Here is a 14,589-nt window from a genome sequence, read left to right as displayed (position 1 = left end):
TAATGCTGGAGTCAGCAGAGAATGGATTTCGTGCTGAAATGCCACTAATACAGCAAATGGTACCATGTCCACTGTGGCTGTTCCAGCGCTATTTACAGGACAATGCAACTTCAGGGGCTGGCAATCACAGATCATGAGTCTCTCTCACATTTCAGAGCCATCTGAAAAAGGACGTCCTGCACAATGAAATGCACCAGCTTGGCCTGGGCTGTATTGTCTGAGAGCCCTGATTCACAGCCACAAAGGCGAAGCAGTCTCAGTGCCACACAGGGATGCTGAGCCAAGTTTAATCTTTGGTCTGAGAATCTGGCCCATTTTCAAACATGAAAAAAATCTTTCAGTCCAACGGGGAAGGAGTGAGGAAATGAAGACAGGATAGCTCCTATCACCCAGCTAACATGTCTGGGCTGGGAGTGCTGCCACTGACTGTAACGGGGCCAGTATTTCACCCCAAGTCTTAAGGAGCTCACAATGTCAGATTTGACAGAGGAATAATGTAGCTTTGCAGCTGCCTCATCATCCCCACAAGACAATTAGTTGTTGTTTGGCAAGGATCTTTTAAGAACGTCATTGAGACAGAAAGGGAACAGCCTGGATATCCACGGACTTTTAAAAGCCGGGGACGGAAAATGCACAACGCCGTTAAAACTTGAGAAAATCTGGAATGGTCATTAAAAGGAATTAAGTTGGGAAGTAATTTATGACAAGAACACTCAAATCCTTTGTTATCTTCTCTTAACTATCATATGCTTCCTGCACACTGGGTATATGAGAGGGTGTGTTAACAGAGGGAAAGAAAAATTAAGCACAGTAAAATTAACTCGTTTTATCAATTTGTGCTTTCTGCAACAGTTTCCTGACAGCAGCTACAAGAGGCTGTAAAACTGATGAATTTGCATGGAAAAAGAAACCGGTGTAAGTAATTTGTGTAAAAGGTAACAGGGACATGGACTGCTATAATTCAGACACCCTGCAGATAGCAGACTGCTGCAGTGTGTGCAGTTATGGGTTAGAAAAATGACCACACTGCAGTCAGTCTGACTTGAATGGAAATCAATCATAAAGGTACTCTCTGCAGCATCTACTCCACAGTTTTCAGCAACTTCCTTGCCAAACAGATTTGTGCTCTGCAAACCCTTTCCTGAGCAATTCCTCTGCACTCTCTGCCTCCCAAACTTACAGGTTAAGCACACAGTTTTCCAAACAGGAACATAAAAAGGCAAGCACTGAATTAAGGCACTGTTTCTTCCTGAGGCACAATGAACTTCCTGGACATTGCCAGATTTATGAAGCAGTTTTATTCCAAGGAGATAAGGAAGAAAAACTGGCATGTGGGCAACACTTCCCTTCTTTCTTTCCCCCTGCCCTGTTTATTGCCCTTTCCCCAAATCCTGGATATTTCTTGAGTTGGCCCTATAGAAAAAAGGAATGTATGTTCAGAGCAGGGGTAGGGTAGGAACAAGGTACTGCTGATGCTGTGTAAACTCAGTGCAAAGCAGAAAGGGCTGATCCCACAGGGGCTGCTGCCTGGGTAGCAAACACTAAGGATGCTCTGCTGGTCACTGGCCAAAACCACCTCGCCACACTCAAATGCCAGTTTGAAACCAGAGGGTTAAAGAACAAAACTCATCTTTAATAGGCACCAGCAGAGGTTAAAGTGCCTGGCTGGGCTGTGGGGGCCAGTACCTGAACCCTGTGGCAGTCCTTGCACAGGAGCCACCACCTCCCTGCCACCATCAGCTCAAGGTCTCTGGCTACAGAAGTGCTGTGGCAAAGGTTGCACAGGGCTGAGCTGCTCCAAAATCTCTTCTCCTGCCTTTCTGACAGTGTCTGTCTTCAACCAAAGTCCATTTGTACCTTTGCTTGCAGTTAATGCATTTACTGCCATAAATCACAACAGCGTGCTGGAGTTGTGACATCCCTGGGAGTGTCCAAGGCCAGGTTGGAGCAGCCTGGGATAGTGGCAGGTGTCCCTGCTGGAATGAGATGGGCTTCAAGGTCCCTTCCAACCCAAACCATCCTGGGATTCTATGACTCCCAGCAAAGGCAGCATCTCTGCAGAGTATGCAAAGGGATCAAAGTGGTGCAAACTGTGGCTAAACTCTTGTCCAAACTAAAAAAACCCATCTAAACTAAAAAACACTGTCTAAACTAAAAAAAACTCTGTCTAAACTAAAAAAAACCTCTGTCTAAACCAAACCTGTTCCTTGCAGCATGTGGCAATCCACCACACAACCTCCCTACCCCTGTTCCTGTGCCCCAGGAACACGCTCCAGCCCCACGTGGAGCAGTGCGGTGGGAGCTGCAGCCTCACAAACTCCAGGCAACGACATCTAAACCACACCATTACCCCTGTAAGAAATGCTCTGCAGCAAAGTGACCTCCTGACAGCTCAGGAACATCCCCCAAATGAGAAAAGATGTCAGAAACTGCAACTATGACTCAAAGCAAAAATCTCAAGATGCCGCCTGACCCGGGGCTATGAGCTGGAAGGAGGTGAGAGGGAAGGATCCCTCTTGCCCCACACCCAGCCTGGGAGCTCCCATTTCAGCTGCTGGCATCACAAAAATTCCCTGTGCAGCTGGGACGCACTTGGAGGGGCAGGAGGAGCTGGTTTCCCCAAACAGAGGAGGAGGAGGAGGAGGAAGGGTGGTGCCTCTGCCTGACACTTTTCTACTCCCGGGATGCAGGGCAGCATCACCCTGCTCCCAGCCTGCTCCCTTCCAGCTCAGCTCCTCACCTGAAACATCAAGAAAAATAATGGAGAAATTAAGAAAAAGCCCTCTTACTTAACCCAACTGCAGTATTTATTTTGAAAAAAATTACTGAATTACAGAACAGGAAACCCACTAAATAAAACCAGCCAGGCTGGCATTTGCCTCCCTTGGAATATGGCACTTTCTTTAAGCCACGTTAATATTTAGCCTCTCTTTTTTTTTTTTTTTTCTTTCCCATTTGTATGTATTTATTTTTACAGAGGTGCTGGGATGTGACTAAGATCATTACACGTGTAACACTGCAGTGAAGTGATAATGTGTTTAAGGTTAAATGGGAGAAACATGACATTTGACTAATAAACTTTTTCCTGTGTTGTGACTCCATAAACAAAGGGAAACACACTGTGCTGCTGCTGCTGCTGGGAGGAAAGGGGAGCTGGGTGGTTTTTTTTTTTTTTTTTTTGCAAGGCCTTTGTTTGCTCCACACTGTATCATTAGATTCAAAGAGGTTTCGCCGAATACAACAGATATGAAATGTGTGATGTTCATTTTAAAATTACAAGTACAGCCTGCTATTGACCATCTAATTATGCTGAGTTCCATTTATAAACATAGCTAACCACTAAGTTTATAGAGACTTTTTGTGCTGCTTTAATAGGATATTGATCGAGAGCAAGGTTTGAGTGGACTGCCATTGAATTGTGTAATGGCATACAAAAGGCAAGGTCACGGCAACTGTTCACTCTATGCCTGCAGTCTATTTTTTATTATAATCTTTTTTTCTCCCTCTCATACCCAAGCCCACACAGAGAGTTTTGGATAGCAGTGCTTTCCTAAGGAATACAGAGTATCTTTTTAAATGTTAATTTTCATGCTGCTGACTTTAAGTGCCTTCACTACTGTAGTGCTTAGTATAGCAGAAAACATACAGGCTGGAGCTCAGGGAGAGCAAGTTTATCACACCCTGGCTGCACACACGTGTCTGTGAGGAGGAGAAAAGCCTCTCCTGGGCTACAAAAAGATATCCACTGCCCAGCCCAGCCCCTCCACAAGTGCCAGGGCACCCCACACCTTGCTGGGATTCACTTTCCCTGTAGGAAAAACTGGATGAGAGGGATGAGGAGGCTGCGTTTCCTCAGTCGCACCCACGCTCCATGCCTGGAGTGCTGGCAGTGCCTCTCCAGCCCAGCCCTTGCCCTCATGGCAAGGACACTTCAGCCCCTTTCTGCATCCCCAGAGCTCCATCCCCAAGCCTGGCACCTGCTGCATCAGTGTGGATGCAGGATCCTGAGCTTCCCAAAATGTCCTGTCCACACCCGTGGAATTAGTCTGAGTGTTTCGGGGATAATTAGCTGGACCATTTCTGTGTGTGCACAGGAGCAGTGAGCAAGTTTGTGTGCCTGTGGTGCCACAGGCTCATCAGAAGGATTAGAAGCCCACCCCACTGCTCCTCGCTGCACACAGCACATGTTGAACCCAACGTGTGGCATTTTCAGGCCAGGGTGCAGTCAGAATTCCCTTGTTTATCAGCACGAAGAATGATGTCATTTTGACAAATAACACACCACCAAACAAATATGTTTGATTTGGCTCTACCCAACGTTCATAAATCCTAAATCTTTCTTCACATCCTGGGCAGTGCAGTTTATCTGGCTGCTTGAATGACCTCCGAGGGAGGAGATCTTCCCAGCAGCTCTCCCTGCACATGGTGCAGACTCAAAGCCAAGGGGGGATGCATTCCCTGTGCCTTTCCCCCTGCTCCAGCCTGCCACGACCTCCCAGCCCTTGCCAAGGGACAGGGACACTTGGCACCAGAGCCACCCCCCCTGCAGCACCTTCTGCAGAGGGTCTCCTCCAGTGCCCTGAGATAGCTGCCCACAGCCAGTGGAATATTTTCCTAACAAGGGGAGAAAAGGAGGAGGTTTCACTTGGCCAACAGCTGGCTGTCAGCTCCCAAACCCGTCCATCCCCGACGCTTCTGCCTCTGAGCCTTTTGTTGTCAGCACAGACCTCTCCAGAGAGGGAAGAATGAAGCCTCTGTTATCTGGATGGGTCTCCCCAGTATCTGGGGTGACAGACAACACTCAGAGAGGAGCTCACACCCTCTGCCTGCTAATAATGGAGGAGAACTGACAGCATGAGCTGCAACACCCACGTCAGATGGGCTGGAGAGGAGTCTTTGTTTTTTCAGATGCACGTCTATGATCTCTTTTCTCTGTTTTACTAGGCTCTGCAAGACTCAGCAGCTGGGCAGCATTTCGAAAGAAAATCTGCATCTATAGGACTGAAGAAAGCAACTTTCTGTTACCAACACAGTCTAGACTTGTTCAATAGCTCACAGAAAGTGTGATCATCAGCACTGATAGGCAAGATAGATAACAGAAACAGCTGACCTTTCACTTGATTAATTAATTCCCCAAATTTGCATGACGGAGACAACTGCCTCTTACTTGAGACTCCTTGTCATGTGGACCTCTGGGAACTTTACTAAATAAACCCGGCACATAACTGCTACCCACAATATTTTGAAAGATTAATTCTGGATAACAGCTGCTGCAGGCCAGTTAAAACTGGGGGAAATCACTTATTTCTATCATTGTATTACCAAAAGCAAGCATAGAAAGAAAAATAACAGTGGGCATACACAAAGATGACCCTTTTGGAAAGAGGACTGGTCTCAAATCAGGACACAGGAACATGCAGACAACCCAGAGAGGGTTATATTAACTTTAAAAGACCTTGCTTACCAATTTAGGCAAATATGCAGCAATTGCCTTGTTTCTCTGTTATGTTAAATAATTCTTTGAATATGAGCATGTGAGTTAATACTGAGTTTTCTGGGAATGTGCTGCTAGACTTGACAGTAAACATATCCTACTGGGTAGCCAGGGCATGTCAGGCTGTGGGCTTCTCAGACCTCATAAAGTAAACAAGGTTAAGGCTGGTCAGTACATGTCTGGGGCATCTCCAAGGAAAATCCAGGGTGCTATCAAAAGCAGTGTAGCTAAATCAGTTGCTGGCACTCTTCCCTCTGAGTCAGTTCTGAAGTGATATCCCAATATGCTTTGGGGACACTATTTTTGGTAGAGGTGCTGGCTTGTAGACAGGATATAAAACTGAGGTCTTGACCTCCCAGGATTATTAAAGAGCCCATGAAAAACAGTGCAAACTCCCGTGTCTGGGACAGATAAAAGCTGAATCTTTGTATTTTTCCCACCATCACCTTCTTTCTTATCTCTAATAAAGTCCATGCTCTTCCTGCATGCAGGTGCCCCATCCTTGAAGGTGGTGCACGTCAACTGCAAGCAGAGGGAACATCTCAGACACAGCTCATAATTTGCAAAACATGCTGAGTGCTAGGATTTCTGATACCCAGTGTTTCAGTTTAGTTACAATAAAATATCAGGGAAAATTAATAAGCTTGAAACACGATGCTCACGAGGTCAGTGCCAAGCTCTGGGGGAGGCTGGGAAGGCTCCAGCCAGGAGTGGGGCACTTTCCTAGGAAAAGTGCACACATGGAGCACGGCTGACAGAGTCCAGAGGCAGCTCTGCTGTGCAGGGCTCCTCCAGCCAAGATAAGGCTGTGGGGAAATGGGATGCCTTGCAGAGGGGGAGGGTGAACCCTTTGGGCTTCAAAAGCCTCGCGCTGTCACAGCGAAATGAAGTGACAAAACACAAATCCTGGTGACAACCTGGGCTTGTCCACCCCTGGCTGCAGGTACCAGCCAGCCTCTGCTCCCTGCACAGCCAGTTAGATGCCAAAGTCTCTGCTTAAGCACTTCAGCAAGTGAACTGATTCGCACATGTGCTGAGCACTCAGCAGCTCCTCTTGACTTCTGAGTCCTCTTAACTTTGCCCTTCTCTCAAAATTCCCACCGGTTGTCAGGGAAGGAAGCTCAGGAGAAATGCTGTCTTCAGTGTTTTTCTCTCTGCCTCTCTGCAGGGCATATAGCTCTCATGTACCTCGCACTCGCCATGCTTTCCTTGTACCATCACTTTTTTGAATGTAAAGCAAATTTAGTAGCTAGTGTCTTCCCAAAAGAAGAAATAAACCAGGAAAATCCACTGAGAAACTCTGTGTTCTCATTCAAAACCATGGATTTTCTACTAGGTTTGTGCCAGTTAGATTCTAGCCCTAGAATGACTTGAATTACATCCCAGAGCCAGCACACAAATAAATATTTCTGCTATCTAGGAGGAGAACCATTTTTATGGTTCTAATGGTTCTAATTTTTATGGTTCTAAAGAGACTGTTGCACCCTAAGGTTTTAAAGGGCACAGAGCTGAGGGTTTCACTTGGAGCAGTGGTCATTGGTGATAATGTGATATTATCTCCACACTAGCTGGAGAAAAGATCACAGAATGGTTTGGGCTGGAAGGGACCTTAAAGATCACCCAGTTCCACCCTGCCACGGGCAGGGACACCTTCCACAACACTTCCAGGTTGCTCCAGCCTGGCCTTGGACACTTCCAGAGATGAGGTAGCCACAGCTTCTCTGTGCCAGGGCCTCCCCACCCTCACAGGGGAGAATTTTTTAGACCCCTAAAAAAATCTCTACAGGCCTGGCTTTGGAGCAGTGTCTCTGCAAGACCCTGTCCATAGTCCTTCCTTGGACTATCTGGATTATGTCACAGCAAAATACAATCAATGCACCTTTGATCAATGGAACAGGGTGGTGACAGGTGCTCTTAATTTGGTGTTGTTAGTGAGTATTGACAAGCCTGTAATGATCATGCTGCAGCGTGTCACTCACGCTGGGGGCATTAGCATTCTTTAAAGGTCAAAACCCAAATCCTTCTAGAAGCCAGAATCCCATACAGCTAATGGAAAACGTGGGCCTGGGGAAGTCAGGATGTGTGAGGTTATCAGGGCTGAAGTTGGCACAGTTGTTGGCATTATTAATGACTTCAGCAACTTGCAGGTGTACAAACCCCAAATTCAGAGAATACCCTGAGCTGGAAGGAACCCACACAGATCATCAAAAGTCCAGCTCCTGGCCCTGCACTGGGACAGCCCCAAGAATCACACACATGGATGTACACATGGCATGGATGAACACAATGTGAAAAAACAGCATCAGAAAACTTCCAGGTTTATGTGCACAGATCACGTAATTTCCAGAGGTCAGGTTACAATACAGCCCTTGGATCCTCCAAGGGATCCATGGGAGGCTGATTTCTGATGCATTTGTCTGCACTCTACCCATTTTCAGCTGGGTACCAGACAAGCTTATCAACTTGCACATGCAAGTTTGCAGAATCGAATTATTTATCAGCTCACTTTAAAATTCTGCTGGTTTATTTTCACCCATTAAAAGAAGTGGCACATAAATGCTGTCCACTGGCAAGAAGTGGGGAGAAGAGAGTCCTAATTTTCAAGATGCTGTTTCTGAATTGAGGAAGGGAACAATAAGAAATAAAGAAAAAAATAACTTGGACTGCATAAACCACATAAATCAGACACAACATGATACTTACTTTGTGAGACTCTTACTAGCTCAGTCACACTGAAAACACCTGATGTGACAAAACTGTCCTGGAAGCCCAAATGTCCTACAAAACAAACAGAGGGAGAGAACTGCGATTAGCTTCAAGCATTTAATGACAGTATTCTCAAATACTTTACTTTCATTTAGACTTAAAATGTGACATCTAATTTCCCACTTAGCAGTAATTATTGTTTATGTAGGTGGGTAACCAGTCATACAGCTATGTAGGCTGCTTTGTGGTTTCTATCTAGAGGTTAGGAAAGCTAACATGACACATCAGCAGGGAGATTTTTACATGTTAAAGCATCTCAACAGGAAATCTGAAACAAAAGAGGACTATTTTAATAAACGGTTACCTTGGATGACCCCTAATGACTTCACAACTGAAATGAAAATACTGTACCTAGGAAACAGACAGGACAGCTAAGTTCCATAATCGTTTTAAACATTATTCTCTAAAGAAACATCTGATCAGGATTATCTACCCATTCATTCAAACGAAACAAGATTTAAAGACGTATTCTTCATTTTTCTAAGGTTACACTAGGGGGATCTTACATGAGCAGATGGTTAAAAAAATTTAAATTAAGGCCTTTTCAACTAAAAAAAAAAAAAATCTAACATTTAAAACTAGGTTTTGAAAGGAAAAATAAATCTCTGCATAAGAAAAAGTATTAACTTGGTGGACTGTCTGTAGGAACCAGGGCTGAGGCATCCACGCTCGCCTCCCTGGTGCAAGGAATGCCTCTGCACTCGGTATCAAAATGTGATGGCACTTTACATAACAGTATTTTCCTTCTTCTCTGCAAACATGCCTACCACCAAATGTTCATTTAATTTTCACGGGTATGCTCAGTGACAAAGGAGCAGCCCGGGCTGCAGCCCAGGCCGGGATCCGGCAGCTCCGGCGGGACAGAGCCGGACTGCAATTAGAGGGAGGGCTGCACTCGGCCGGCCAGGCTGACCTCCTGCTTTGGAAATCAGGGTCACAGGAGAAATCGCAGGATAAAGGGATTATTAAAAGAACTGTAAAGTCCTGCTTGCCCACAGGATAAGTGGCATACCTTTTTAGGTTGTCCTACTTAGAGTCACTGATTCGGGCGCACGCACACATTTATTATTGAATGTTTTGCAGGGGCACCATCTGCTCCGTCGTTAATTGTTTGTCAGGCTCAGTACGATTTCCCTGCACTCCATATATTCTCCTGCACCCCACGCTCATGCTGGGAATACCTGTGCACCTTTCTCTAATGGTCAGAGCAACAGGACTAATGCCAGCTGCACATTTGTACTCTTGGCTTTCTTTTTGGGGTTGTTTAAACAAACCCAGAATATCCCACTGCCATTCCTACCTGCGGGTCAGGGTGAAGAAAGAATACACTTTCTGTACAGGTCTACAGAGGGTGGAATGTCAGGCCATGTGTCAGGGAAAGGCTTGGGAGAGATCTGGAGGGAGGTGAGCCTTTCACCTCCAGCCAAGATCTGATGGAATTCTGCTCCTACACAGAAGAAGTTCCCTGTTTCTGCGAGGAGCCCACGGTGCCAGATGAACGCAGTCTCTAAGCTAACAGACTCGAGACAAGTTTCTGCATCAGGCATGTTTTTATACTCCAGCAATAATGATGAGTTTTCAAACTGTGTATATGTATATCTTTGGGCATCCTTGTGTATGTGTGTATACATATGTATTATGTACACAAACATATAAATATACACAAATCTGTCATGCTCCAGCTGTAGATAAATGTACTATAAAATATTGAAATTGATGCTGAAATTCAACACAAACAAATTCCTCAATCTGCAAACAAGGTTTTTATTTACATCAAGAGAATAAATTTTTCCCTACTTCAAATGAAAAAAAATGTTCTTACAAGCTTTTATTTTTCCTTATTTTCAATTTAGAAATAGCTCCCAGATAGCTGCAAGTGATTTGCCTGATCTGCTTTGTATTTTCCCACAGTAAAGGTGATGACTACCTCATTCTGCTTTTTAGAAACGGTTGCTGCCCATACACAACGTTTGTTCATTGCCGATTTCCCAAGTATTTTTAATATGAAGATCTACTTTTCATATGCTGCAGCAGACCTGCCTATTGAATTAAATGATCTGTGAATTAAAAATAATTCTCTTAGGTCTTCACTGAAACCACTCATGTGCCTAAAATTAAGCATATGCTTAAGTGCCTTGCTGGATCAGGGCCAGGACGCTTACTACTCCGCAGAGCCCTTCAGAGGGAAGCCAGTCCATGCTATGTAACTTCTCACACTGTGCTCATCATGGCAGCATCTGAGCAACTTCCAGAAGTGCATCCAGCAATGCCACGAACATCTGCCACGTGTTGTTTTTTTCTGCAGCACACCGCACTGGCTCTGCTCTGGTGTCCACTCCCACCTGCATTTCCCAGGCAGGTTCCCGCCACACGGAGGGTGAAGGTGAAATTTAAATATGGAAGGGAAAAAAAAAAAACAACATCCCTGAATCACAGCCACCATAGGATATTTGGCTGATTTTTTAAAGGGAAAGTCCAGAGCCCTTTGTAATTATCCAGTAAAAATGTGATTGTGGCAAGGCAAACCATGCTACTTTAATCTGTCACACAGAGGTGAAACCAGAAATGAAAGTGCCATTTTAAATACATTCTAACTCTCAGGGCATGAAAGAAGATGAAAAAGTTATCGTGGGCATGCTGACTTCAGTATTCCTATCTTGGGTACACTTGAAATGTCCACTTACTCCAGCAGGAACACTCCTTAGTGGGAGTACATGCAATAGTAATCATTAAAAAACAGCACGCAACAAGCATGGTTAGATTTTCATCCTTCAATACCAAAAATAAACATTTGACAAATGAAAGGTGAATTTCACAACTCTCCAATTTGATATTTACTTATAAACATTAGGAAATCGGGGGCTTGCCTTGCCAATCATTAAGAATACCTTGATGCCCACAAAAGCCTTGCCCTTGGCTTAGAGCTGGACCATGAATGTATTTTGAGGTATGGTTGGTCTGTGAATTTGCAGTTCAGTAGAGCCCCATGGAATTTTTAAAGGTTTGCCTGGATGGCTCAGACTGCAAAATCCAGGCCTAAAACTCTTGTTTTTGCTGAGCTGGGATAAGAGTGAGAGAAGAAAACGAGGGAAATAGTACAAAGAACTTACATGTGTAAAATAAGAATCACTGGGAAAGAGCAGCACTGACAAAAGATGTGAAGCTAACATTATTAACAGGGGTCAAGATGCAAAAAATATATCAGTTTGGCTGATCCACTTAATTCTGAATGAGGAGAAAAATAGGTAAAGTCAAGCAATTACATATGCAGATGTTAGCATTAACAAGCTCCTGCACTGAAAAGATGATTAAACATCCTGAAAGCTCTTTACTGAAATACTTTCACTGTGATAATTTTGCTCAGTATCCAAGAGATGGGACACTGAAACTGCTGTGTATGACAGGTTATGTCTGCAGCTTTGTGCAGCAGTCACAGTTTGGTAGTAAAGCAGGTGCTCAAAATGAACCTCGCAGCGTTCATTCACTGCAATTTTGGGTACAAATTAAGACACGTGGCTGGCCAGGGCAGGCCCTGACTCAGCGAAGCTGTTGGAGCACGTGCTTCTCTTCCATCACATGCCTGACTAAAGCACGTGCTCGCTGCCCTGCCAAACAAAGATGGGCTGACAACCTCCAGGAGGAATTAAAATAAATGGTACAATCATTCCTTCAGGCAAGTCTAGGGGAAGGTAGGACTTAGCTCATCACCTAAGATCTTCCTTCAGCCCACTAGGATGATCATCTTTTCCTAAGAGGGCAAAACACCCAGGGATAATAAGACCAAATTGAATCAAGAAGATCAGGATAGTAACTAATAAGTGATTGTACACAACAGCACAATGTTATTGTACCAGGTACCACATGGAAAATATTTTTCCATAACTTGATCGCTGCTTTAATTGGGGAGAAAATTCCCAATGCCATCTACATATTCTTCTTTTGGATCCCAGCAAAGAAGCCAGAAGAAAAGGCTTCAATTGCTGGAGTCTAATTCCGATCTCTCTCAAAGAAGTTTTAAACAAATCTTTCTACACCGATCAAATAGAGTTTCACCTCATTTTCTCCTAATTTACACTGGCAGAGGAGAAATCAGGATTAGGACTTGTTGTCTAGTGCTATTTGTTTTGAATTATTAAGCAAACATTCCTATTTCAATGAGTAAACGTGTACAAAGGCAACTAACCTTTGTCCTAAAATGGAGTTTACAGGGAGAGTATTGTCTGCTTTCCCAATTAATGCAGTAAAAAGGAGTCTCAGACGTTGAGCTACCAATCAAGAGCTTGTGTTGTAGCTTGAGAAAATCATGACTGATGCAATTACTTTTATGTAGAAAGTCTGAATATAGTCTATAGGTTAAAGTTCATCGGGTTATTGTTCCTTAATTGAATATCTGAAGATGTTTTCAAGGTGCTCAAGGTATTATTGTTATTTAATTAGCAGGCTTCCTTGCGTAGTCCAACAGTATTATTTTTGCTATAAAATAGCTAGATTGCACCATAAATATACAAGGTGTTTTCTAAACAGAGATACAGCTGGTTTCCTAAAAGCCAAGCTTAAATAAAACCAGGAGAGAGTTACTCCTTTGAAGATGAAGAAATCCAAATCCAGTTACTTTTCTTCCACTACAGTCTGAGTGACAGTGTATTAAGCTTCAGAGAACAGCTTTTTGGGAGACTTTGATTCTTTTTCAGTGTTTTGAAATTACACAAGTCCCCTAAACTAGCACTGAACCCATTTCTAAGGCTTTTTTCATGTACAGCATCTCACTATACATAGCCATCTTAAAACCTTAAAATAGTAATAATCAATTAGGGTCTCAAGCTTATTATCTTAACCAAATGCCTGATTAAAAGAAAAGCCCTCTCTGCTCGAAGTGCAACTTGATTCCTTTTGGTTTTATCCTCTATCTAGATAATCCCATGTTTCACAAACAATGAGGAGCAATAATGTGGATGAAAAAATTACTGTCTGTATCACACAGCACACGCAGGCCTGGAGAGAGGGGATGTTATCAGAGGGAACCCAGCTCACCCCCAGGACTCCCAAAAGATTAGCTGTTCCATGGCTGAGGAGCATGGGGGTGAGGGAGTAACTCCTAATCTGCATTCTCCAGCAGAAAAGGGAAGGACTGAACATGCGTGCTCCAGTCAAGACCTTCATAACATTTACACTCTGCTTAATTGGAAGGTGAGTTTATCAAGGCTGGGCTGACCCAGCTGAGGCAGCCCCACCACTGCTGAGAAATAGCTCACCTCTATCTCATGCTGGAAATACAAACCAAGATCCACGGGGCTAAGCTGTATATCTAAAAAAAAACTAACTCTGAATCAAGAAAATATGGAGATGGAAGAGACCATCAATGCCAGACACAATATTCTGTCCAAGGGAATGTCTGTGCCATTCTGATGGCAGACAACACCAGGCTGGGATACAGCATGTAGGAACAATGAAATCTGCATTTACCAGCAGCCCCCAAATACTGATCACCAGAGCTGCCACGGTGGCCTTATTTTAACTGCTTTGCACAAAATTAATTCCTCAAATTTGCAAATGATAAACCTTTAATGGTAAATCAGACCACATTTTTAATTAGTGGACATTTTATAGAAGAGTTAAACAAGTCATTATACATTAAAGGTGATGCAGAAACCTCTCTCTCGCTCCCTGACAAATGCTCCCACTCCTATCTCAGCTTGTTATTTCCAATATAATTTTAATGCCACAGCAACAGCTCACCTTGGACAAATTGCACAGTTTCTTATGAAAATAACTGTGGGGCCACATGTCAGAGACGCTGTTATTTTCCCTGACTCACTACCTGCCTCTGGCTGAGGTTTTAAGAAACACCAGAACTTTCTTTGTGGCCCATAGCAGGATGGATTAGACCGTCCAGGGCATGTCGTGTTAGTACAATAGAGGAACACTTTTAAGACTTTAAAGTCATGTAATACAATTCTAGGCTGGATCTTTCTTGTTAAAAAAAGTAGAATGGGAGTGATTGAAAGAGAAAAGGGCCAATATTTGACAACAGAAATCAGCATAACCTCCTAACAGCGGCAGTCATGGATGACTGCCCTTTGACCCGGGGAGATTATGTGGGATTTCAATGACAACAGCTGGAAGTGAGCATGTGAGAATAGAGAACACAGATCTGAGGCCTCCTACAAAAGACTGCACAATCCCTGCCCAGATCTGAGTGTTGATTAGAAATTGTTTCCTGGTCCTGGCTTAATAGACTGTGATAATGAAAGTTTTGTTAACCCTTCACAATATGCAAAACCACTGGTAAATGATTTGCCTTTTTGGGTTTTAGCTAAAAAGTCTGTATC

The 14,589-nt window shown here is 43.9% G+C and overlaps 1 protein-coding gene across 10 annotated transcripts in view; it reads right to left on the bottom strand.

Moving 5' to 3' along the window:
- Nucleotides 1-14,589, bottom strand: part of NFIA (nuclear factor I A) — a 250,101-nt gene that overhangs the window by 82,009 nt on the left and 153,503 nt on the right. For all 10 annotated transcript variants that reach the window (XM_053985785.1, XM_053985784.1, XM_053985776.1 and 7 more), the window contains exon 4: nucleotides 8,198-8,272. In XM_053985785.1, coding sequence (XP_053841760.1) covers nucleotides 8,198-8,272 — 75 coding nt within the window. The remainder of the gene's footprint in view (nucleotides 1-8,197; nucleotides 8,273-14,589) is intronic.

This window comes from Vidua macroura, chromosome 9, assembly GCF_024509145.1.
Source record: "Vidua macroura isolate BioBank_ID:100142 chromosome 9, ASM2450914v1, whole genome shotgun sequence".
NCBI lineage: Eukaryota > Metazoa > Chordata > Aves > Passeriformes > Viduidae > Vidua > Vidua macroura.
Note: the sequence above shows the minus strand (reverse complement) of the source record. Positions and strands in the feature narration are given on the sequence as shown.